Below are 25,908 nucleotides of genomic sequence, written 5' to 3' on the forward strand. Positions count from 1 at the left end.
GAACTGTACTTGGCACAATCCTCTTCATGCATCCTGACCCTGATTAAAGTTCCAATAATAATTTCCTTTGTTTGAGAATTAATACTACAGTAAAAGTAGTAGCCTTTCCCTAATAACCATACCTTGCCTGGGTAAGTGTTGGTGGATAGAAGCTAGAGATAGAATTTCCTCCTAAACAGAGAACAATCTGAATAGGGCAAAACCTTAGAAACTCTGGAAACATTTCAGTAACTTCTCTGCATCTCAGAAGCAGAGGGTGAGCTCTAACTGTGATGTGTCACTACCTGTGCTGCCTTCTTACTTTTTATAGTAACTTTGAACTTGCCACTATCTTGTCCCCCAGTAGTAGAGACACGGCATTCCCAGAGGCCAGAGTCAGAAGAGATCACTTGTGACACTTGAAATTCACAGGTTGTCATGTCCTTTTCCATGATGGCTTTTGTGGGCTAAGGAAAGACAAAAACACCATCATATCCTGCCAAAATCTGCTAACAGACATTTGTGAAAAAACAACCATATTGTTGAAGCTCCATTCAAACATAGGGCATCCTGAATATCAATATAGAAAAATAATACAGTAGAAACTAGATACACTCTTGGAAATTGATCATCTGGTCTAATTTTCACTCTAGGAGTTCATGAACTCATTTGGAATTATATGGGGCCTCCAGAATTTGCAGTTTTTGCAATTCATGACAGTTATGACCATGGGTGGGAGAAGGGGGGTGCTACTGTGCATGCTAGAGAACAGGAGGGGTCGCTAGTACCTGGTCAGAATTCAGAGGCAGTGGACCCTCCTGGTGAGCTAAGGCCTTGGTCACTATTGGTTGCAGGATCCAGACAAAAGTTTACTTAACCAGACAAAATTGGGATGGAAATAGATTTCACATGATAGTACAGAATCAGACAGAAGGTAAAATACATAAATGGGCAGATCCTTACTATTATCACTGTTCCATCAGGCTTGCGTAGTTCAATGTTATCGCGCACAGGAGGTGGGTTGCCTGTTGCTATGCAGGTAACTACAGTCTGGGAGCCTAGGTTAAACTCCAAGTGAGACACCAAGTTGATGATCTGGGGTATACGGTCTTGGCAGAAAATACCATAATAAAGTTAAATCATTACAGTTGTACTAAGAAAGCTTTTTAACATACTTCATGATATTGATCCACTCTCTTCCATTCACCTCTAATGACAGGTATTGGAGATATACTTGTTTTGATTTAATATAATGTATGAATTATTACTTTTATTTTATATGTAAACCAACTATATATTATTTTATATTTTATGTTATATGTAATATAAATTATTTTATATTTTATTTTGTATGTAAACCAACTAGAGTCCACTAGGATTATGAAAATGGATAAAACGCATGCATGCATGAATAAATAAACAAATAAAATAACTACCAAGCTTGGTGATAGCACCTAACTAACCTTGACTGATATTAAAAAGCAGCAGATTTGGATCTAGTTAGTACTTGGATAAGAAACACTAGAAAATTCCAGGGCTAGACTTGGAAGTTGAAAACACATCCCAGAAGAAATAAGTGGAAAACATTTCCATACAGTTACCAGAAAATTTCATGGATAGGTCCATGAAATCACTTGGAGGCAAGCTTGATATAAAAGGGAGATGTTTTATATTCAATAAACAGTGTACCCTATGCGTACTTGTGTGAGGATGGCTCTACCTGCCTCTCACCAAGATCATAAAACATTCATTAGTATCTCCTACCAGGAGTGTATGCCATGCTATTCATAAACAAGTGCCTTTCTAGAAGTGGGGAGGGAGAACTGACAAGTATTAAACAGAGGCAGGTAAGAACTAACCGTTTAGGAAAGCTGTTATTTAGAAAAGAGATTGCTGCTTGGGAGAGTATCAAAAAGGCCTACTGGAGATGGCTGGAGAGGGGAAAAAGGAAGGAAAGGAGAAGGAAAGGAGAAGAAAACCAGAAGTCAGAGAGCCCATAGAACAGTCCATCAAGAGTGATGACAGCCAGAGAAAGAGGGAGAAGCCACTCTGTGGAATCCATGAGGGCTGGAAGAAGGCTGGCAAAATTGATTCAGGCATTCACTTAGAGGAAAATTTCCACCAAAGCCACTGGCAGAAGAGTGAGGTCTGAGAGAGAGGAATGGGGTCATCTCAACAGGAGAAGATGAGTGACAGCTGTACCTATTGAGAGAAACCAAACACACACCCAGGTGCTTCCTGAAAGAAGCAAAACAAGTGATTCTGGGGAAATTAAGAGGGAGCAGGGAGGAAGGGAGAGAGAGAAGATGCAGTAAAAGTAATAGAAATCTAAGAGTTAGGCTGTAAAGCAAAATGAGTCAAGAAAGTCTTAACAACAGATAGATAATCAATGAGGAGTGAGAACAGGATGGGTGAAATGAGCTTACAGTCTGAGTGGAGAAAGTTTCAAGGCTAAAAGTGGATGTGTAACTATAAGAAATTAAGTTAAAATAACAAATCAACAATATAAAAGGATTTGAAGTGACACAAATAAGAAAACACTCTTTTTAGTATGTGAACATCTTGTATATATTGTATATAATTGTATACAATTATTTTTTTGTACTAAAAACCTGATCTCCTGCCTGACTGCCACCATCATTTATAAAAGAACCTACCAGGGGATGGTAGCCATGATAATGTGATGGTAGTCATGTTCATGTGATCAAACCTCACACTTTCTTATGTGCATGGGTGCCATCTTGACTTTTTTTTTTACACCCCACCCCCACCCTTCCCCAGAACCTCCAATAGTACTCCATGTCTGGAAGATCTCAAATATCATTCCCGTTCCCATCACTATTGCTTTACCTGACTTTTCACAATGCTGTCCATGCCAACCAGATGAACAGATACAACCGCTGAATCGATTGCAGGTGCCTCCATTCTGGCAGTTACACTCCAGGGTACAGTCAGGACCATATTTGCTGGGAGAACAAGCTGTGGGAGAGCAGAGGAATTGAGACCTCAACAACTTTACCCATTTTAAAGATGGAGTTCATTGGTCAAGGATAATGTGACAGATTGCATTTGTTTTAGTTAGAGCATTTATGAATCTTTCTCTTTCTGCTGGATATACAGATACATGAGTGTGTTTTCTATAAATAATCTTTGAAAGGACATTTTTAGTTTCCTAGCCAGAATTTTTCCATGCTGCAGAACACAGTGAGGAATGACTTTTTCTTATTTTAAACTGTTATAGAAGCTTATCAATATGTATATGTTGCTGGGAAGAGGAAGGTGTCAACTTTATCAATATAGAATTCCTTCACTATTGCTTTCTACTCTCTGGTGAAACTGATACGTTCAGGGGAAATCCTTGTCAATTCCTTTTACAGGGTATGGAGAACTTCCCAAGACTGGGAGAAATACTGGTTGCATACAGGTAGTTCTTGCTTGACAACCACTTGTTCAGTAACCGTTCAAAGTTATGGTGGCACTGAACAAGTGGCATTTATGACTGGTCCTCGTACTTGCAGCCATTGCAGCATCCCTGCAGTCACGTGATCGTGATCTGGATGCTTGGCGACTGGCTTGCAATTACAACATCACAGTGTCCTGCAGTCATGTGATTGCCATTTGCAACCTTCACTGCTGGCTTTTGACAAGCAAAGTCAATGGGGAAGCTGGCAGGAGGTTGCAAATGGCGACCATGTGAGGTTGCACTTAGCGACAGTGCAAGATTTGCTTAACAAAAGCCATCAGAAGTGCCAGAACTGCCACTACTAAGCAGCACAATCATGTGATGTGGTGCTTTACAACTGCGTCGCTTAGCGACAGAAATTCCGGTCCCAATTACTATTGTGAGAAGGCAGGGAGAAGTGAGGGCCTCAAACGAACCATGTTTGCTAGGGGAGAGCGCTGTGCACCATGGGGCAGCCTTGGGGGGGTGGCAGGAGGGAGGATGGGCAGAAGGCACACTCGCACCAGAGTGGAGAGGGACGGCAGGAGGGAGGAAAGACTGCAGGCAAGAGGCACGATCGCACCAGAGTGAAGAGAAACGGCAGGGGCGGCTGTCGGGTCAAGTGGGGATTGGAATGTGTATTGCGCTGATTGGATTCGGAAAGTGGAATGTCTGCGGTTTTGCGGTTAATTAGCGGCGCTCCGGGGCGGTAAAAAAGGTGAGATTGTGAGCCAAGCCCTCGCAGGAGGGGGAGGACAGATAGGGGGTATAAAAACCTGTCAGACCTTGCTTCGGGGTTCCTCCATTGCTGCGGGAGGGACCCACCTTTGCAAACGTGCCCAATAAAAACTTCTGTCTACTGGACAACCGAACCCGTGTCTGTCGTTTTCTGACACTATAGTTAAGTGAAGATTACCTGCATATACAGAGAAAATGTCTCCCTCTCACTCAGGAGTAAGAAGAGGAATTATTTTTTAAAAGTGACATATATGCTATCAAACACATAACATTTTAAAATCAAAATAAAAAACCATGACAATGCTTTCATTACCCTGATCTTGTTAGCTTCACCAAAGGTAGTTGATGTGGTTGTGAAGGACTGTGAAGGAAACTGTGATTGGTCAAGATCACTATCTGTGACTATCTAAATCTAGTCACAGATCGGTACAAGTCAGCTTCTAGAACTGACCAATGCAAAAGGTATTTACTAGGCACAAAGCTGAAAGGTGTCATAACATTTTTAGCAGGAAAGGCACAACTTTCTGATCATTGGCAATGTGTGAACTTGACATTTCAAATTGAAAGTGGTTTCAAGAAGGCAAAAAGTTGCATTCCACCATTATTTTGTGTTTCAGTCAGCAAAGAACAAAGCAAGCTCTACGGTATACAAAATATCATGCAATTTTTGGCCTTGGGGTAATGTGAGCCGGGGTGGGCATCCTAGTGCTTTCCAAATATTTTGGACTTCAGTTCCCATCAGCCCCAGTCTAATGGTGAAGGAGAAGGGATTCTGGAACTTGCAGTCCAAATCACTGGGAGTGTGCTAGGTTGCCTAACCCTGACTTGGAACACTTCCCTCAAAAGCAAACAACAATATAGGAGAGACGTTTGCTGAGGAATGAGAAAATCTAGCATTAGAAAGAGGAGGGCACAGACAGGACAGGGTTACTTCTGAAACTTTTTTTCACCCAGTGGAACTTCCTGCTTACAAGTATCTTTCTTTTTCTGTCTGTATGTTGGGGCCAAGCAGGAGAGAAACTATTCTGAAGAAACAAAGGGAGGAAGCTACTCTCTCCTGGCTATGAGCCAAGTACAGCCCCAACAGAGAAAGCAACCAAAGCTGGATAAAACGTATGTACCACCATGTGTCTGAGATGAAGGAGAAACTGTTGTACTTCTTTTCCATACACCGATTTTCCAGGAAACATGTGATTGTTCTGTTGATGGTGACAATGAAACCAGCAGTTTACATACATTAAGTATAACAGCAACCACCCTTGTTGCACCTCTTTTGTTTTTGTCAGATATGGTATAATTCTTGTTTTCTCCTGATTCACTCGAGTTAGAATGAGTTTATTATAAAAATGATCTTCATAAAGAATGTTTTACCTGAATTCTCCCTTAGCTTGCTGAGAAAAGCAAATTTTAATATCTGAACTTTTGTCTATAAGTGGTAAAATATTAGTTTTCCATAAGATTTCTACATATTATTCTCAAAGCATTTCAAATAATGGGTTCTTTATCAAGTGGGACTCTAACAAACTGGGTGCCATTAATCCGGATGCTATTTAGTAATTTAATAAAACGGAAAAGGGTAAGGAACAACCTTTGATTTTTTTATTGATTCCCCTGGATAAAAAACCCTATAGGTCAAAATCCACTGGGAATAATACAGTGAAGAAATAAGTACAGCAGTCGTTTTATTTGGGAGTTTTTGTGTGGTGGTTCAGTGCTTCCATTTTGCCTTTTGAAAAGTAGGTCAGCTCTTGCCTTTCCTTCCTCATTCCATCCATTTGATTATGTTTACTACCCCAGTAAGTATAGTAGTATCACAATGCTGGGACAAATCAACTACAAGCAGACATACCTGAATTGCATTGGAGACCGCTCCACCCAGCAGCACAGGAACAGCCGTACGGGTCAGGCAGACAGAAGGATAACCCTTTGCAGCCCTGCTCACTAGAACACCTCTCTTGGCAATTTCGTCCAAACCAGCCTTCCCTACATGCTGCAAAAGCAAGAAGAGAGAGCTGCGTTCACTCCAGCAATCAGTGACTCATGCACTATTTGTATATGGTATTCCTGTTCCCAAAAATCCTAGAACTAATCTCACAATTATCCCTTTGCTCACAGGATGCTCATTAATCCCTCTGCAGAGCTTCAGGTAGGCTAAAAATTGTGTGATTTTCTACCTATACCTCACAGTTGAAAAAGGCATGTGTAAGTTTGAGTAAGTCTGTAGTAACCTCTATAGGATGCCAGACCATGGGCATGGAATTGGGATCCTGCCATTAGGTTAAAGCCAGTGGGATGCTGCCATTTGGGGCCTTGCTTTCTCTCCCTGGCTTTGTAAAAGATTAAAAAAAAACAAAAAACCCTAGAGATGAATGACTTCCAACATCTGCATCCATGCAGTTTCCTTGGCAGAGTTATAGAAGTGGTTTGCCATTCCTTCTTCTGGGATGATGATGATGATGATGTTGATGATTTCTCAATCTAGTCTACAGCACTGGAACTCTCTGGTGCTCTTCCATCCAAGTATTAAACAGATCTCTCTCTGCTTAGCTTCAGCCAAGGGTATCAAGATGTTGCCACCTACGGAGGATTTGAGCCCATCTCCAAGGTTGCAAGGTTAGCCAGATGTTGCCACCTATGGAGGCTGTGTGCCAATTCCAATGTTTCAACTAGGATTTCAAGGAAGCTTTTTAAAAGCCCAAATGTTTTTAACCCTACCCTCAGTGTGCACTATAATCCACTGAACTTGCTATCCATTCTCAGTAATTGTTTTGAAACGTTTATTACAACAGGTGAAAGCTCTTTAAGCAGCTTAATTGCTATGGATGTGATTCTGTTTTGGATGGTGCTTCCTCTTGGGACACAGCAATTCTCCTTGAATCACCCCTATTCAGAAATAAGTGTTTGGAAAATGCTGCCTTTGGTGTGTAGGAGTGTATTTTGTCAAATCCCTATTGCCATGTAGTGGGGTAGGATAAAGCAGAGAACTAACAAAGTGAGGCAGAAAGCAAAAGGTCAGAAAAATAGGAAGTCAGAAAGACAGAAACAAAGGTAGTAGAAAGAAATGGATTAGTGAGGTATGATGAAATGGGTTCTGGCCTGGTTTCCTTTTAGCTTTGCCTTTCCACAACAGCTTTCGCTTGAAGGAGTGTGCCTTTGGGATGGGGCGCACTCATGCCATTAGCCCATATAACCAGCCTGCAAGCCCTAGGCAGATCCTACGGGCCTTCTTAATGCAGGGCATTAAACACAGGTTTATTGCCATTTAAGAAGAATGCTGAAGTAGTGTTTGAAAGTAGCCCAACTGACAGGCGTGGTGGGTGGGTTGCACTGTGAAGTGGCACAGAGAAACAGCTGGATCCTTCTCTCCCTGTTCACCTCATCATTCCCTCACTTCCACTCCTGATCCTAGTCTCCATGCCAGAGATTGGCTCAAAGATCTGATGAATATACTGGAGCCTGGTTTGAAAGATCCACTCACCTGTTGCCTGAAGACAAATGGCCACAGAAGAAGAGGTGAGGGGTTACACTTACAGCAGTCTAAAGTGCTAATAGGTGCCTGGTTGGCTCATTTTATCACTAGTGGATCACCTGAGTGCAATCCCAACAGAATAATTGGTGAAGAACATCAAGCTGTATCCACAGCAAAACTGCTGCAGTTTGTTGCCTGCTCAAGAGTTGTAACAGAACAGGTGAGGATGACTTTAAGACACCTCAGGTATGTGAACTGCAGATGAGATGATGGCAATGTGATAAGGACATGGCAGAAAAATGAGGCTGCTGGGGCAGTTTCGTGCCACAGCTAGGTGCAAGGTGGAAAGGGTCTCAGTCAACCATGTCCTCCAAAGAGGAAAAAGGGGTGTGTGTATCCTTCTCTTTGTGCTGCCAGCTCTGAAAACTCTCTTGCTGCTCATTTTATTCCCATCCTTCCTCCCCCATTGCAGTCACCCAGAAGGGCAAAACATGAGAAGGGATCAGGGCACTCTGTCTATGGTGTCATTGACTCAGATTTTCTACAACCTGCAAAATGTAAGCAAACAAACACTCAATTTTCTGGCCACTCATCAATTTTCCAGTGAGGGTCCTTCAAAGATGGCCACTTCCTATTTGACTGGGGCATTGGTCATCATACCCTGCTGATGCAGAAAGGGGTGGTTATCCTGATGTAATTGCAGATTGGGTCTGTTGTGTCACATTTTATACAAGGATGAGTAACCAGCGTGCTGTATGTGGGCTCCCATTCTTTTTTTGTATACCACGGAGCACCCATAAATCAAGTCTGGGCAGCAAATATGGATTTTGGACTTTCAGTGACACATTGTCATTTAGGGTCATTTAAAACTTGAAAACAGATGTGTAAATCCTGGTACATATATTTTTGGATTTCATATCCTCTTAAGCCTGAAAAAAGGGGGGACACAAAACTTTCCACCCTGGTTCCCACTATAGTATTTCATCACCAGATATATTCCCTGCAGCCCACTATAATAAAGACATTCCTGATTTCCAAGTTCAGTTCACGCTCAGGAGTATCCCTTTCCACCAGAACAATACATGTTGCTTCTAACCTTTTTCACAGCGGGTGCCCATGAAACCTGGTGGACAGATGCATTCTCCCACAATGTGATGGCAAATGCCTCCATTCAGGCAATCAGGACAGTCTTTGTCACAAAATGAGCCCCATTTCTTGGCTGCACAACCTGGAGAGACAAGAATGATGAGAAGAAGAATTTCAAGGCAGCACCAGGGAGGAAAGATGATAGCAGAGTCACTCACAACTTTCAAGTGTAATTTCATACACTGTGTGCACTATCTCTGGCAACAACCACAGGAAATGACTTGTGTGTTAAACAGGCATCACTGAAAAAGCCTTCAGATCAGTCTAACAATAATTTTCACTCAAATTTCTTTACATCATTGTTTCCTAAATGAATGTCCTTCATTGGCCATGCTGTTTGGGAATGGTAGGTATATTCCCAGCATATCTGGAGTACATCACATGAGGGAAGGCAGTTTTGAGGTCACTTGTGAGTCATCAAACCATAAGATGCTGAGTGATAAGTGTGTTCATCTATGAATTGCATATATATCATAACCAGATAGTGGATTAGATATTAGACTGCTACTCCCACCAATTGCTTTGATAAACCTTACAAAAAACATATTATGGTGATCACATTCGGCATTGCCCTACTTGATTTTATTAACAACTACTTGAGGCGGATGGAGAAATTCTAAAAATAGTTATGCCATATTGTGCATTAAATAAAAATATGGCAAGGTTTTCTTCCATCAAGTGCTGTCCAGATATATTGGACTTCAACTCCCACAATCACTGGTTGTAAAATATGATATCAGTCATTTCTGGAAAATTGTATGAGTTAAAATTTTCCTTACTTCTGTTGCACAGAAAAGGCAATTTCTGTAGATGAAGATCATCAAGCTATTAAAATGCTCTTTTCTGTGCAATTAGTAAAAAGAGAGAAGTATTGTTCTTTTTAGGAATACATATTTGAGAATAGCTTTTCTTAGTCTGGAGAACTTCTGATGTTTAGAACTGTGCAGTCATCATTCCTGACTAGTAGGAGAGATTGAGAGGTATAGTCCAAAGTATTTCTTGAGCACTAGGCTGGGGAATGCAGTTTTAAGAAGAGGCATTCTTGTATACTCACAAAAATGTGTTAGGAAGCATTAAATGGTTGCCTTAGGTATGCACAGTCTCACCTCGCACAATCAGTCTGAAGAAGGCACTTGACAAAGGACTGTCCTCTATAAATGTGGCACTGTAAATCCCACCATCAGCCATGGTAACAGATGATAAGATCAGAATGGACTGATTCTCCTTTAACTCACCCTGGTGCATGGTGTCATAGTAAGTCCCTGCACAAAAAAATAAGAAACAAGCAAGAAAAATAGAAAAGCCAAAGGCTGAAGTACCAAAAAGTACTACTGAATTAGAGATTCATATTTTGGAATATGACTTTCATGCAGAGGGGTGAGAGGGTCATGCAGCTGGATATTTGCTATTGGGAAAGAAGGTAGAACAGTAGGGAAACTAAGGAAGTCCAAGGCACCCATTTGGAAACCAATGGATAGATCCATATGTGGATGACCATTCAATGGATCAATGGTTCTTATAGCACAGAGGTTCTTAAAGTGTGGCCTGGGGATCCCTGAGGGTTCCTGAGACCCTTTCAAGGGGTCCATGAAGTCAAATAAATAACTATTTTAAAATTTCTCAGTTTTAATTCCTAATACAGTAAATATCAATAGGTATAACCCACATAAACCAAAACTCAATCTTTTTTAAGAATGTAAAAGGGTCCTGAGACTAAAATGTTTGAGAACCACTGGATGCCTAGCTTGTTGCACGTCAACAGGGAAAATCAAGCTTTAAGAATATTTTCCAAGAGAGAGTTGGATGTCTTGGAAAAAGGGCAGATCTTATCACAGACATGCAGTTAGATGAGGGAAGCACTTACCATTCCTTTTCCACCAGATATCTGTTTTCTTCCCATTCTTTATCCTGGCAACAAGTATGGCTGACTGGGAGAGGCTGATTGTGTGTGTCACTTTCTCTGGGATCAGGTTGGCTGCAAAGTTGGACAGAAATAGGGATTGGATTACAGAATAAACCCTGAAATATTTTCTCTTCCTTGTTCATTAGAGGAACATGGTCTTGATATCTGAAGAAGACCTCGGATAACTGTCATGGCACTTATGCCTGGCTTTTCTACCACCTACCAGAGCACATCCTGTTTGATGGCACATACAAATGACTAGATACATTGCCAGGAAGAGGGGAACATATAGAAAAAAATTATACACTTCACTAAGTGGGGTGAAGGTAGGGTACTCATTCTGGGAGACTTTTTCCCCACAGAGGAATGTGTTCTCTTGGGGAAGCTATTAATTTGGAGACTGAATGCTGTAGGGGTGGGCAGGACTGAAGCAAGAACCACCCAAGAGTGCTAAACCTGCGTAAGCCCATGTAAGACCTTACAAGCATTTCAAAAACCACCAGTCAGGCAACTGCCTCTGCAGAAGCCACATGTCCAGTTTCTTCTGCAGCCTGAGCTTAAATAGCCATGGAGGAGAGTGTCCAGCATCCTGGAATCATAGCATTGTGGAGCTGGAAAAGACTAGAAGGATCATCTAGTCCAACCCTCTGCAAGCTACATAGTCAATGAACTGATCCAGATCATATCCATACAAAAATTGGGTTGAGAAAAGAGGGAAAACACTACGTTAGAATTGGAAAGCTAAAGATGACAGCTAAAGCTGCTCAATGTAGGCTGGGGGTGAGATGAAGGAAATATCATGAGGTTATAGTATATAAAAAGGGCTAACGAGGCAAGCTTATGCCACAATGGAGGGGAGATAAGGACTGTAGGCATCCAGAACAAGCTACAATGAAATCAAAATGTTGACACCTGTGCCAAGATGTCATAATGTAAATGACATTATTATATAATTTGCGTCACGAGGTCTAATGAAAGTATGGGTGTTGCATCTTTTACATGATGACATCAAGATGCACTTCTACACACACACACACACATTTACACACATACCCTTTGTGGATATCTGTGGGAGGATGAACACTAAAGGTCTCCTGTTTTCTGTTTGGTTAGATAGGCTTAGCATTTTTATTAAGTGAGTTATAAAGGAAAATCATTTACTAGCCCGTGAAACCTAAATGTTTACCTAAATCCTGAGAAAAGAAGATAAAAATTGGCTAGAAGTGAGAATGCTATGAGGTTTCAAGTCCTTTATATGTAATACTTTGCTGGTTTCTCAAGGAATGTGAAATAACCAAAACCTATTGGTCTGTACAAAATTTAATTACCTCCAATGAAGTATTGAACTGTGTGAACTTTGTCATTGCCAGTTCCTACATGCTTTGTGAGATTCTGAGGATCTACTCAGATCAAATCAGTGTTTCTCATTATTGACTTAATATGAGCTTATATCATTTGCACAATGGTAAAAGACATTTGGGGACGCGGTGGCACAGCGGCTTAATGACGCTGAAAGTTGCCGGCCAGAAATGGTTGACGCTTCAGCGGTTCGAGTCCAGCCTTCGCGTTAAACAGGGTGAGCTCCTGTTTCCTCCCCAGTTCCTGTCAACCCAACAGGTCGAAAACTCACGTGAGTAGATAAATGGGGACTCTCACTCTGGTGGAAGGAAAAATGCTGGCGGCGCCTTGCAAAAAGGAGTTGGGAGCAGTTGCCGGTAAGCGTGAAAAACCGCGCGTGCCCGAAAAAGGGCGCGAAGCAACGGAAACCCTGCCTCCTGCGCTCGCCAGCTGGGCTCTGCTCTAGGAAGCAGGCTCTGGCAAACCACTTCCGAAAAACAATTGCCTTGAAAATTGCAAAAGGACTCGTCCAAAAGGCAGTCACTGCAGAGTCGGTAACAACTGAGCGCAGACAAAAAAAAAAAAAAAAAGACATTTGGGGTTGACCAGAACATTCATTTTTGTTTGTTTAGTTTTTGGTTTATTTTCTATGTCTAATTTTATGCCTATTTTAATTCTTTAATATTTTTCTTAAATATTTTCTTTGAGTCTATTTGCTTTTGTTGTTCTGTGAATATTTGCTTTTGCATTACTGTACTACAGTGAAGCCTGCAATACTTGTATCAGACCTGACATTTCATATGTCATTATGGGAAAGAAGGAATCAAACAGGCATTGAAGGACAACATAAAGGTGCAATTTAGGATTGGGTGGGTTTGGGATAAGAAATGAAGAATTACAATCATTCAGTGGTAGAGATGTTCTGATTTTGACCAACAGTGGGATAGAGCAACATTCTCAGCCTCTTGTTGGTAGAATTTATATTTCAGAGAGGTTTATAAAAGGGTTAGTAGAAATAAAACAACATAAAATATTTCTGAGGACACTAAGGTCTTCAGAATACTGTATGTCTAAAGACAGGAAGGAAGAAGACTTAGTAAACTTCTCTGAGACATACATTCCACCATCTAGAGCAGTGTTTCTCAACCTTGGCAACTTGAAGACATGTGGACTTCAACTCCCAGAATTCCCCAGCCAGGCTAACACAGATTTTTTTTATTGTTAAAGAAGTTTTCTTCTAAAAACTGTAAAGTATGTGCATTCTTCCACCCCCATGCCCAAATTTAATTTATATTTTTGTTAGATTTGTTATATCCCAACTTTCATTTAGGAGCTCAAGGTGGCATACGTAGCACTTCTCTCATTTGCTCTTCAACTACAACCCCAGTGCCAGTTTAACACCTCCACCACTATACCACATTGGCTCTCAGCGTTTCAGTGCTATTGGCTATTATTTCCCTATTGACTGACAAAGACAGATGAATCTCTTGTTCTCTAAGCTTCTCTAAGCTTTGTGTTTAAGTCTGGAAGGGAGACCTATGCCTCTCCTTATGTGAAAATTGTATTTGATGGGCTGGATGAAGAGGTGGGGAGAATGCTTATTATTAGATTTGAAGATGATACAAAATTTGGTGGGATAGCTAATACCTTAAAAGACAGAAACAAAATTCAAAATGATTTTGATAGGTTAGAGAAATGGGCTGCAAATAACACTGGGACATTTCACAGAAACAAATGCAAAGCACTTCACTTAGGAAAATCAAATCAAATATACTGTTGTAAGGTAAGGGATATGTGACTATGAATATGATGTGGCTGCAAAAACAACAACAAAAACAAATGCAATTTTATACTGCAATTGCAGAAGTATAGTATCCAAATTGCAGAGGTAATGGTTCCAAAGTATTTTATGCTATGAAGCTTCCACTTTGAGTATTGGGTCCAATTAAGGGTACTACTGTTGGAGGCAGATTTAGAGAACGTGGAACAGGTTCAGAGAAGGGCCATGAGGATGAGCACGAGACCAGAAATGAAGTCTTAGGAAAAGAAATTGAGTAACAGTTGAATCTTGAAAAGAAAAGACTCAGGGGGACATGATGAAAGGAAGTCACAGAGAAGAAGGTGAAGATCTCTATTACCCCATAATGCAACAGATAGGATAATGGATTTAAGTTAGATGAAGTCAGATTCTGACTGAATTTTAGAAAAAAACATTGTAACAGGAATAGCAGTCTGACAGTATTGCAAGTATTATCCAAAAAAAGTGGTGAGTTTCTCTTCACTGGATATGATCAAGTGGAGACTGCTATGGATAATTTAATTTGAATTTCTGAACAGTATTGGGGGTTGGACTTGCTGGCCTACTTCCATTTCTATCTCTGTGCAAGGAGTGTGTGTGTGCGTGAACAGGAGTGTCTCCAGGGGAGCAGGGACAGCTGAGGTGGGTGGGAACAAGTTTGTAGGAATTAAAGTACAAGCCATTAGACTTTTTCCTCTGTGGCAGATGGTATAAAGTAGGTTCTTTGCCATATACTCTCCCCATCCCTCCCCTTGGACACATTATTCTGATGCTATGCTGGAGTTCCACTCTCAGCAAACAACAAAAAAGCAACAACATCATTTGTAAGAAGGCTCATATCAGGGCAGAGAACATTACATCATATGAGATAAGGAGCGAATGTTGAGAAATATTAACTTAAAAATATTCATTCTTGCTATTACTCAAGTGTAGAGTTTGGCTTTTAGATACCACATATCAGTGTATCTTGTCCATTGTCACATGAATCTTTTTATCACACTTACCGTTAATATCGTTGTGCACGTAAACAACTCTGGTTTGCTCTGACTGTGTCTTCCCCAGGCAGTACGTGATGCCTACCAGGCCTGCTCGGGAAAACCCTCGCATATGCACCTCCTTGCTGCTGTTCCTATATATCTGGAACTTGGATGTGGTCTTGATCATGGCATTGTCTCTGTCAATCTGGAGGCTGGCATTCCGCTCGCCTGTCACACAGGACAGGTAGAAGTTGTTGTGGGAGGGACTCAGAACATTGGCCACCAGAGTGATATCCAGAATTGCTCCTGCACCAAAAGAACCAAAGAAGGAACCAATTTATGGACCTGGAGAGCAGATAATGATAAGCATGATTCAAATGATTCAATGTAAAATCTTGCCTTGACTATATAAGATTGTATGATCCTTGCCTCTCTCCTAGAAAAGGGAAATTTAGGAGAGGAAAGCCTCAAACTCAGATAAAGACTTGGAACTCCTAGAACTCCTGGAGCATAAATAAAGAAGAATAATCAAAAATACTAAACAGTCAGAGCTAACAGAAGCTGACATTGATTAGTCCTCTGGTTTTTCAAAGTGGACGAGGCTTTTCAATACTCGTAGCCACTTAGGTTTATAATAAGAATGAATAAGAGTAAACAGACCAATACAATAACTCAGTGTTATTACTATCATCATCATGCAAATCCTATTTCTCAGTTGACTCTATTCTGGTTTCATTTCTCTTTTCACTGTGGATCTCAGTTGCCTTTCCTGTAGATATATGCTAGGGAATTTTTCTGGATTTTTTTTCTCCACAGTCCCTGCCCTTAACTGGCCCATTTTCAGATTTGATCTTTCTTTTGGTGGCCTCTTCCCCCATACCAACTTTGGTCACGTTAAGTTTTCAGAGAATTATTGTGCTGATGGACAGAGTTATGAACCTATTTACATAATTTCTTCCCTTAAGTTGCAAAGCATAAAAAAAATCCTTAGCCTTGGTTATGACAATTATGCTGGGCAGTCATGAAAATGATTGTAAAGCACTCTACGCATCCTGAACGCTTGTAAATTTTATTCATATGCATTTCTGTGAGATACAGTTCCTCCCCATAATCTGATCACTATTTGGGCTCTTGATCCCACCTCAGTTTTTAAGTCCCTATAGCTAGACAGCACAATCCCAGCAAAATTAATTTCAGGAGTTCTGTTATTTCTTTGCCATTTTTGTTCCTTTGGTTGTGTTGGTTTTGTGTTTTTAAATGTTTTTGCTGGGAGCCAGGTGGCATATACATTATAATAATAATAACAACAACAACATTTTTTTCTATTTTCTGCTAATTAGTTAATCAACAGGGCAACTGTAATAAGAATCTTAATCAGCTGCTTCCTGTAGTTCTTACTCTCAAACTTCTCTGGATGAGATGAGGAGTTGTGATCATATCATATTATGATTATCTTGCTCTACCCCAGGAGTGGAAAATCTTTGTCAGCTGAAGGGCCATGCAGGCTTTGTGCAGCACACTGAAGGCTGCATGCCCAAAGTGGATAGGGCCCAAACCATCAGTTACACCAGAACTGTAATTTTTTAATAGGATTAACAAAATATGCTGTGCAACCTCCATAGATGTCCACCATCGTGGTTTGGACAAAGAGTCCATTCCAAAGGCAACGTTACAGACTGCCCCTACCTTTGCATTTTTTGACTGCATGTTTCGTACGATTTAGCCAGAAACAGAAAGGATGCCAATATAGCGCAGGCTGATTTCTAAATTTTTGGTTGCCTTGTTAACTGTGCCAGAACATGATCACCATTCTCAGGAGTAGGATCACAATCACGGCGATCCCTGCAGTTTATTGCATTACCACATAAAACTCTGGGTCAGACTTCATTTATAGAATTCATATTCAGAAAATAATGGAACAGATAGCTGTGTTATATGAATCAACGTTGTGCTTATACACTACCTGAAGTGTCAGTAATGACTTTGTAGAATAAATCATATTGTGATCAATAATCTGAGAGTTGTATATAACCCAGAGCCTAAGTTATTATTTACCACTTATTATTAGTCATTAATGGGCTTAGTCTTTTTGAAAGTGCAAGAACTTACTCCCTGCCATAAAACACTTACTGACTAAAATCTTTGACAATCTTACTGGAAGTAGCCTATTGCCCTGCTGCTGTTCAATCATCTTAAGGTGCTTGCCATATTGCAGTCCTGCCAAAACTAACATGTTACCTGCAGATATAAAAAAGGAAGGACAACTCAGACTAAATATATACAAATACTTTAACTTTAAACTGTTGCATTAGTAAATTCTAGGACAAAGTTCTATTCATATGCCTTATATTCTCTTGTCTAAATTAATTAAGTCACTTTATGTAGAATTATTTTTTAATAATATTAGAACTGCTTTTGAATGAATACTTCTAGTTATTGAATACAGAGAATGATGTTCTGTATCTTTGTACATGTTATTTTGGTACCAAACATTTTTGAAAAATAAAATAACACATATAAAAGTGTGCTGGATGACATTTCCTAGCACAGAGGAAACTAACATATAAAAATATTATTCATTTAACTCAGGACACATTCAGTGTAGCTTGGAAATCAGATCACTAATGTGTTAGTTTATTTCTCTATTTGTTGTGACTTGGAAAACAAATTGAGAATAGAATGACCTAACAGTCAAGGATAATAGCTTTTGATCATTTATAAATGTGACAAAATTCCTTAAAGTCGGGCTTTCACAAAATTACGTGCATCAAAATACATGCATCTAATTAGCACATGTGAAATTCATCCTCATATCAGTTGCATACTATTTTGAACGTGGAAATCTAGAAAATTATTTCAGATTGTATTGCTAGACAACTAGAGGTTCTGGATAGCCATCTCTGCATATGAAATGATTCATCTATTGGAAACACTTCTCTGTGATGCCAATCTTCTCCTGAAGGCTTAACATTATTTTAAATTCAGTGCTAGATATTACATTCTGATGTTATTTTTCATAAAAATGTTAACTTTAGTCTGATGTTTTGCAGATGAGATTCCTGAAGTTCACATTCTCTATGCTGGTCAGTTAAATCACTTTGCAAAAAATAAAAGAATCACGACCCACATTGGCAACAACAGATGATGTGCACTGGGAACATGGCACAACCTTTTTCACTCACCCACCCCCATAATGTTTTCTGATAAAATTCCTCAAGCTTCCATTTTTCTTATTAGTAAGACATTGGTAAGAAAAATAGGTTAAAATGTTTAAATCCCAAATCCAGCTACTAGTTTCCTGATCAGAACTTAATCCAGTTTGAGGCCTAAAGCTTTGGGTGTGTCTCAGAACTGCCCCTAAAAATTGCCACTGCATTGTAATACTGAATGCGATGGAAGGGATCTTTTATAAAATACATAGACACTGATTATGTTAGTTGTATCTGGTATTTTAATTTTAATGAAAATTAAGACAGATTTAGTTTTTGATCTGTTCACTTCTTAATACTGGTACAATCACATTGTGGAATCTTGCCCCCACCAAGATATTCAAAGGCCGCCTACAGCTCCCGATTTACAAGAAAGCGGTACATCTCTTCAAAAGAGTGAGTACTTTTGAAAGTAAGAAGCTGCTGATTGTGTGTCTGATAGTGGATGTAGTATCTAGATATAAATAAAAGCAACACAACAAAAGAGAACATAAAGTGATTTATCTGTTTTTCTGCATCATTCAACAATTGCCCATCTGTTATTAGTTTTTCCAACTACCACAGTTTATTAAAGGGCATAAATGTTTGCATCTGATGAAGTGAGCCACATGCCTTTTAACAAAATCTGTTAGTGCAAAAATATGCTACCAGATCCCTTCTGATTTTTTGCCACCATAGATTAATATGGCTCTCCTCCTACACTATTACTGTTGATTATTTTCACTGTGATTCCCCAGCTTTCAGGGTAGACTGACAGATGCTATTGGTCTATCTAACATTGAATTAAAAAGAAGAAAATGCATACGTGAATCATTCTACCTAGAAATACAATTTTTCAAGGTTCTTAGAAGAATCAGATGGTTCTGTTCTTTGCATCCCAGACAATAAGGTTTGGTGGGGTTAAATTCTTGTTTGCCACTAGTTCTGGAATCCCCTTCAGGTTCTCTTCTCTTTGATTCTGATATACCAAAGTGAGGTGGTTGGGTACTACTTTCAATAGTGGGCTCCAGTGTGGAATTCTTTCCCCACTGGAATAGATTAATGTCCCACAGTGTCCATAGTTTGGCCTTTGGGGCACCATTTCAGATACTTTTCTATTCAGGCTTGTTATTGTTCAAATTGTAAACATTGTTTTTAGAACCCTGTATTGCTTTCATTTTATAATGTTGGCTTTAGCCTGAATTGATTAGTTTTATTTTTTGCATTACATTTTATTACTTTTTTTTTTTTTTTTACATTCCATGATTTTTTAAATCTCAGATTGTGAGCTACCCAGTTCTCTTTGGTTCTTTGACAGAATAGTTGGTATAGAAATGCAGATGATAGGTAAGGTATAGTTAGATAAGATAAAGTAAGAATAGATTTTACCTGCCAGGTGCAAGAAGAAGCTTAGAAGACCAATTTTATCCAATTTCATTTTCAGGAATGTGTTCAATGTCAGGAGAATTGAAACATCACTATTTCAGAAGAAGAAAAGGTGTTATGGATTATTTCTGTTATTTCTCATTCGCTATATGCATCCTTTAAGCTTGTTGTTCTTGCATCCTCCATTACTTCACAAGAGTTAAAGCAGTTACAAGAAAGTTGTCACCAGATCAATCAGAATAAATGTTTATACTTCTTTGATTTGAAGGAACTCAGCAGAAGAATGCGAAGAAAATCTCCATTTAGTTAGCCATAGGAGCTGGATTTTGTTTGTCTCAGGAACTTCATTCATTCAAGAGTTCACACTGGCACCCAAAGGCCCATCCACCATTTTAACTTGTTGTTTATTGCCACACGTAGCTGCAGGGGGGATACAATCCTGTTGCTTCTCCCACGCTCACTTGGAAGTCTAACTGGAGAGCCTCAGCATGGCCACAAAAGAAAACTGGGCAGGACAGGAAACTGATTAAGAGTGGAAATGGACTGAGTACAGCGTAAGCTGCTGGGACTCAGTCAGAAAAAAAAATCTTGGCTGGGGTTTAGCCGGAGCAGGATGGAGGAATGCCTATAGGCCCTTACAGACAGCTCAGCACTAATGCGAAATCCTGTTTCTCATACAGCATTTCCTGCTCTCCACCCATTGTTCCATGTCTATCTCAGGATCCTGCCACAGAAGAGAGCAGCATAATAGGAAGTCATTCGGCTGAGATACCAACTAAAGAGGTGTGACAAACCTCTAGTTTTTGGTATGGCACAACTATGTCATCTAAAACATCTGATAAGTTGACCTCATGCTAAGAGACAAGAATAAATGGAATTCTACTTTTCCAAAAGAAGTGTCTGTATGTAATCCCATTTATTCAAAGGCACAACTGATGAAAACTAGATTCTGCCATTATCATTCAATCAAGGATCATTAGGACAGTGGGTTTAATATCTGATTTGCTGTCTAGCCCATGACATCAAAGATGGAGAATTGGGCAAAGCAACAATCAATTTCCCCAAAGAGGCTGGTTTTCACTTTCCTCCACATTCTATTAAAATGGGGATGGTTCTCAAGAAAGAAGGAAGGAAAGAAGAAAAGGAGAATGATGAATTGGAGGAAATAGAGCCTGCCTATCAATGTCCAAACACACCCAGATAATCTCTCTCCAACCATTTTCTCTGCATTGTACTTTGAACATGTACTGAAACTCCAAATCTCAGGAAAGTAGGTAATATGTAACCAGTTTAGCTAGGCTGACTGCACTGATTTATCTGGAATTCTGTATGTGAGATTGTTTCCTTCCTTCCTTCCTTCCTTCCTTCCTTCCTTCCTTCCTTCCTTCCTTCCTTCCTTCCTTCCTTCCTTCCTTCCTTCCTTCCTTCCTTCCTTCCTTCCTTCCTCCCTCCCTCTATTTCACTTTGGCCAATACATTTATTTCTATATCTAGAGATTTGTTTTTATTTTTATTAAAACCTTTCCCTCATGCAAGACCCCGTCATTACACAGTACTCTTTTGCTTCAGGACTGGCATAGGTTTTTGGGATTCTGTATCGCTGGGCTTTAGGATGGAAGATCCAAATTGCCTTCTATTCTATTTTTCTTAGGACTGGGCCGAGGGGAGAAACTGTTGGTAGAAGGGCTAAAATCTCTCCAGTGTCACAATCAATATATTGCTTCAAATGTTGATGACAAAATAAGAGATACACAAGTTACATACAATTACATAACTTCAGTGTAATGTGCAAGAACATGCAAACAGAAAGACTACCACAGCTGATTTCTATCTTTCTACACTTCTGCTCCTCCATGCAATGGCACCACACCCTGCAGGTTACCAAATAGTATTTTGCTAGTTGCAACATAATTTTGAAGTCTTGGTCTGTTAAAAAAACAAATTAAAAACCATCTGGAGCATCTGGAAACGTTTGTGTTAAGGGAGCTCTCATGCTGCCCTTATAGAAGAGGTAGAACAGAAAAATATGAGCCACCTCACATGGGCAGTCTTTCATTGGGTGGGATGTTCTTCCAGCTAATCTTGAAAATTACTGAAGGATATTAAAATGATCAAATGATCAATTTCCTCAGGAAATAAGCTGTTTGAGATATTGAGCCACCTGGGATATCCATGGCTGTGTGTGTGTGTAAAAGCTAAGATGGTTGTGTGACCAGAGCCCAGTATGTTGCGTGCATAGCACACATATAAAGTGGCAGACCAATTGTGTGGTAGTGGCTGCCTTCTTGACTTTTTTTTAATGCTCCCCATGGATTGCCTGATATATAACCAAATCTTGGTTACTGGACTTACAGAGATTCCACCTTAATTTTCCTTTGTATTACTTCAGTAAGCCCCTGTTTCAGTGTCTCTCTTCCTTGATCATCACCCCCTTCTGGCATCTAGATCAGTGTTTCTCAATCTTGGCAACTTGAAGATGTGTGGACTTCAACTCCCAGAATTCCCCAGCCAGCCATGCTGGCTAGGGAATTCTGGGAGTTGAAGTCTACACATCTTCAAGCTGCCAAGGTTGAGAAACACTGATCTAGAGGAAAAGGCCAGTCTTCAGCATTTTTTGCTCTACCTTTCATCTCCAGGAGGCATGGAAAGGAGCAGGAGGAGTTAAAGGACCAGGCCAATCATGACAAATTCAGCTTTAACCAAAACTTTAAAATCCTCATTCAGGTCCTAGATTTAAGCTTTATTAGGCCTACTTCTAAGTGGAGTGCTGCATTTGGAACACCACATGCCACTTGAAACTCTTTCCTTAGAAACTTGGTCTGAATGGTCTCAAGTACGCATTTCTTACTTCCTGGTCCTAATTTCACTTCATAGAAGAATTGCACTAGAGGGTCAGCCTCAAAAAACTTGATAGCAGTTGGAATATATTGTGGTCCCCTCAGGTTGAAGAAAGACCAAACATTGTAGTACTGTTTTGAGCCTTCTTGGCTGCATATGAAAAGTGTGTATTTTAATTACCAAATAAATGGAAAATCATCCCCAGATAGGTAAAGCAAACTACCTCATTGAATTTCTGCTCATTAATTATCCACGTCAAATTTTGGGGGACCTTTTGAAAATACAGTGATCTTTGTTTTATTGCTGTTTGACTAAGTTGCTGCTCCCTTTGGAAGAGTGATAGAAAACTGAATGTCCTCATTAGCTCCATGGAGTCATGATAGGTTCACTTCATCTTCTGAATATATTAGCACTGTCTACTGTGTGCCTATCTGCAATCTTTGGTGGATGAAATGCTTTTTTAGTTAACTGATCAACCACAGCATTAATGAAAAATTAAATAAAAGTAGGTCAAGAATACTTGTTTAACATGTCTTCTAGTAGGAACAAAATTAGAAAGGGGGTCTGCTGAATTACATCCTACCTTAATATTGGTGTTCTCATACTTCTTATAGATAAGATCAGGCAGACGACAATCAGTTGTTGTACCTCTACATTTTCCTCATCATTCTAAATTTATGATCAAATGCCTGTTTAAAATTAATACATGTGGCTTATAAGGCCAAGTTTGTTTTGCTTCATTTTTATTCACCAGGTGTGTGGTACAGAAGTCTATTCTCCATTGTACTTCTGCCAGCTCTAAAATCTGCCTGTTCATTCCCAACAATGATTTATTTACTTATTTGTTTTAAAATTTGTATGCCACCTGACATCCAATAACTCTACGCGGCTCACAAGTAAAAACATTTTCCAAAAAGATTCAACAAAAATAAGGAATAAAAGATAGCAAGATGACAGAAACTGGAAGGAATGGAAAAAATAATCCAAGGGAGTTTCACTCATCTTCACTAAAGGCCTGGGAGAAGAGACAGGTCTTCAAGCCCCTTTAACACCAGAAAGAAGGGGGTCACGTGGATTTCAGGAGAATCTCATTCCAGAGAGTCAGCACTGCTACAGAGAAGGCATACTTCTGGGGTCCCAATAGATGATTTTGTTTAATTGGATGAACCTGGAGCGTGCCAACCCTGCTGGATCGAATCAACTGAGCAAATACTATGGGAGATGGTGGTCCCTTAAATACCCAGGCCCTATGCCTTGAAATGCTTTATAGATAACAATCAGTACCTTTTCCTAATTCTACTAGTCTAAAGTTTTCATATATGTGTCTACTCTAGAACTTACTAATGAAGCTTAATAAACAAATTGGTCTGTCATTGCCAGGAAAGTCTTTCTTTCCCTTCTTAAAAATTATAGCAATTATTGCCAAACTCTAGTCTTTAAGAATCTATTATTTATATATGTAAATAATGGGGCCAAAATTGGTGCCAATCACTCCAAATTGTTTCTGGGAGAGGGGATAAAATCAAATCTTTCCCAGGTGCCTTTGTAAATTTCAGCTGACTGATCACTTTGGAAACTTCTGACTCTGACATTTGTGGCCAGTACAGCACCATGTCACAGAATTATTAGTGGAAGAGTTTCTACATTCAGTTTAACTGAGATTATTGGAGCTGCATATATCCAAGCCAACTCTATGAGGTCCAATAAATATAACCAAGCAATTGAGTTAGTATTGTCAGCATGAAGCTAAACACTAATTAGTACCTGCTATGGGAGATGGGCGGCATACAAATTATTAAATTGGGGAGGCGGCTCGCAGTGAAAATCAGAAACCCCATCAACAATTAAAAATCCCCCATAAATAGTTAAAATAAATAATCCATTAAAAATCAAATCTAAACAACAAATCATGTACATAAAAACTAAAAACATTCAAGATGACGGGGGCAAGGTCAATCACCCCACAAGCCACCTCCACTGGTGCGAGCCCCCATCTGGCCCCCAGGCCTTCTGGCACAGCCAGGATTTCACCCCTTTCCTGAAGGCCATGAGAGTGGAGGCACACCGGACCTCGAGAGGCAGATTGTTCCATAGGGTGGGGGCCACAGCAGAAAAGGCCCTCTGCCTAGACCCCATCAGTCGAAATTCCTTGACCGGTGGGTTTGCAATGTGCCCCCTCTGCTGGACTGAGTGGGGTGGGCTGAAGTAACTGGGGCGAGACAGCTCCTCAGATAACCTGGTCCTGTGCCATGAAGGGCTTTAAAGGTGATGACCAACACCTTGAATTGGACCCAGAAGCAAACTTCAATGCAGGTCGTGTAACAGCAGTGTTATATGTGCCCTTCTAGGGGCATTCAGAACTGTCCGCACCGCTGCATTCTGCACCAGCTGTAGCTTCTGGATATGCTTCAAGGGTAGCCCCATGTAAAGCATGTTACAGTAATCTAAACAGGAGGTGACCAGGGCATGAGTGACCATGCGGAGGGCCTCCTGATCGAGGAAGGGGCATAATTGCTGCACAACATGAAGTTGCGCAAGAGCCCTCCTAGCCACGACTGCCAGCTACTCTTCGAACAGGAGTCATGAGTCCAGGAGGACCCCCAGATTACGCATTGGGTCTGTCTGGGATAGTGCGACCCCATCAAGAACCAAGATCTTGAGGCTCCCCATATCCACAGCCACTCCATCTTACCAGGGTTCAGTTGAAGTCTGTTGGCCCTCATCCAGGCCCCCACAGCCTCCAGGCACCATGAGAGGGTAGTCACAGCATCACTTAGGTCACCTCGGATGGAGATGTGTAATTGGAATCATCAGCATACTGATGATACCTCATCCCATGGTGCCAGATGATCTCACCCAACGGTTTCATGTAGATGTTAAATAGGAGCGGCAAAAGCACCGAACCCTGAGGGTCAGAGTAGGGGCCGTGGGTTGGACCTCTCACTCCCTATCAACACTGATTGGGTTCGGCTTGGAGAAAGGAGCTGAACCAGTACAACGCTGTGCCACCCAGCCCCAACTCCTGCAGCTGACCCAAAGGGATACCATGGTTGATGGTATCGAAAGCCACCGAGAGGTCAAGAAGAGCAAGGATAGATGCACTACCCCCATCCCACTCTCACCAGAGATCATCCAAAAGTGTGACCAATGCTGTTTCTTTCCCATAACCGGGCCTGAACCCTGACTGATAGGGGTCCAGATAATCTGTTTCCTCCAGGATCCTCTGAAGCTGCTGTGCAACCACCTTTTCCACCACCTTTCCTAAAAAGGGAAGGTGAGAGACTGGATAAAAATTGTCCAGAAGAGTGGGATCTAGCGATGGTTTCTTCAGGAGGGGGCAGACCAAAGCCACCTCAAAAGGCTTCAGGAACACCCCCTCCTGCAAGGATGAATTGACCACCACCAGTATCCACCCTAAGGTCACCTCCTTGGTGGCTTTAACTAACCAGGAGGGACAAGGATCTAAAATACAGGTAGCTGCACTAACAGCCCCGAGGACCCTGTCCACTTCCTCAGGGCCAACAGGATCAAACTGTTCCCGGATAATTGGGTAAGAACGTTCCCTGGACAACTCCACCAGACCCACCACATGCTTGGCCTCCAACTGAGAACGGATCTGAGCAATTTTATCCGTCATGTGTTCAGCAAATTCCTCTGCACGGCCCTGTAAATAGTCCTCCGAGCTCTCCCTACCCAGGAGGGACCAA

General features: G+C 40.6%; 1 protein-coding gene across 4 annotated transcripts in view; it reads right to left on the reverse strand.

The window, feature by feature from the left end:
* The window catches only part of TIE1 (tyrosine kinase with immunoglobulin like and EGF like domains 1), a 40,492-nt gene extending 20,603 nt beyond the window's left edge, over positions 1-19,889 (reverse strand). The window contains exons 1-9 of one of the 4 annotated variants that reach the window (XM_088153506.1): positions 19,368-19,889; positions 14,818-15,096; positions 10,639-10,749; positions 9,881-10,036; positions 8,725-8,856; positions 6,009-6,149; positions 2,830-2,958; positions 943-1,088; positions 326-446 (exon numbers count right to left, since the gene is read on the reverse strand). In XM_088153506.1, the coding sequence (XP_088009632.1) occupies positions 326-446; positions 943-1,088; positions 2,830-2,958; positions 6,009-6,149; positions 8,725-8,856; positions 9,881-10,036; positions 10,639-10,749; positions 14,818-15,096; positions 19,368-19,416 (1,264 nt within the window). In that variant the 5' untranslated portion in view covers positions 19,417-19,889. Of the gene's footprint in view, positions 1-301; positions 447-942; positions 1,089-2,829; positions 2,959-6,008; positions 6,150-8,724; positions 8,857-9,880; positions 10,037-10,638; positions 10,750-14,817; positions 15,097-19,367 lie in introns of all 4 variants that reach the window. The other 3 variants (XM_025172258.2, XM_007436777.4, XM_007436778.4) reach the window with 3 other exon arrangements.
* Between the last annotated feature and the right edge of the window lie 6,019 nt (positions 19,890-25,908).

This window comes from Python bivittatus, unplaced genomic scaffold (assembly GCF_059951505.1).
Source record: "Python bivittatus isolate LINGU-HERP-01145 unplaced genomic scaffold, Pbiv_v1 ctg000700_np1212, whole genome shotgun sequence".
NCBI lineage: Eukaryota > Metazoa > Chordata > Lepidosauria > Squamata > Pythonidae > Python > Python bivittatus.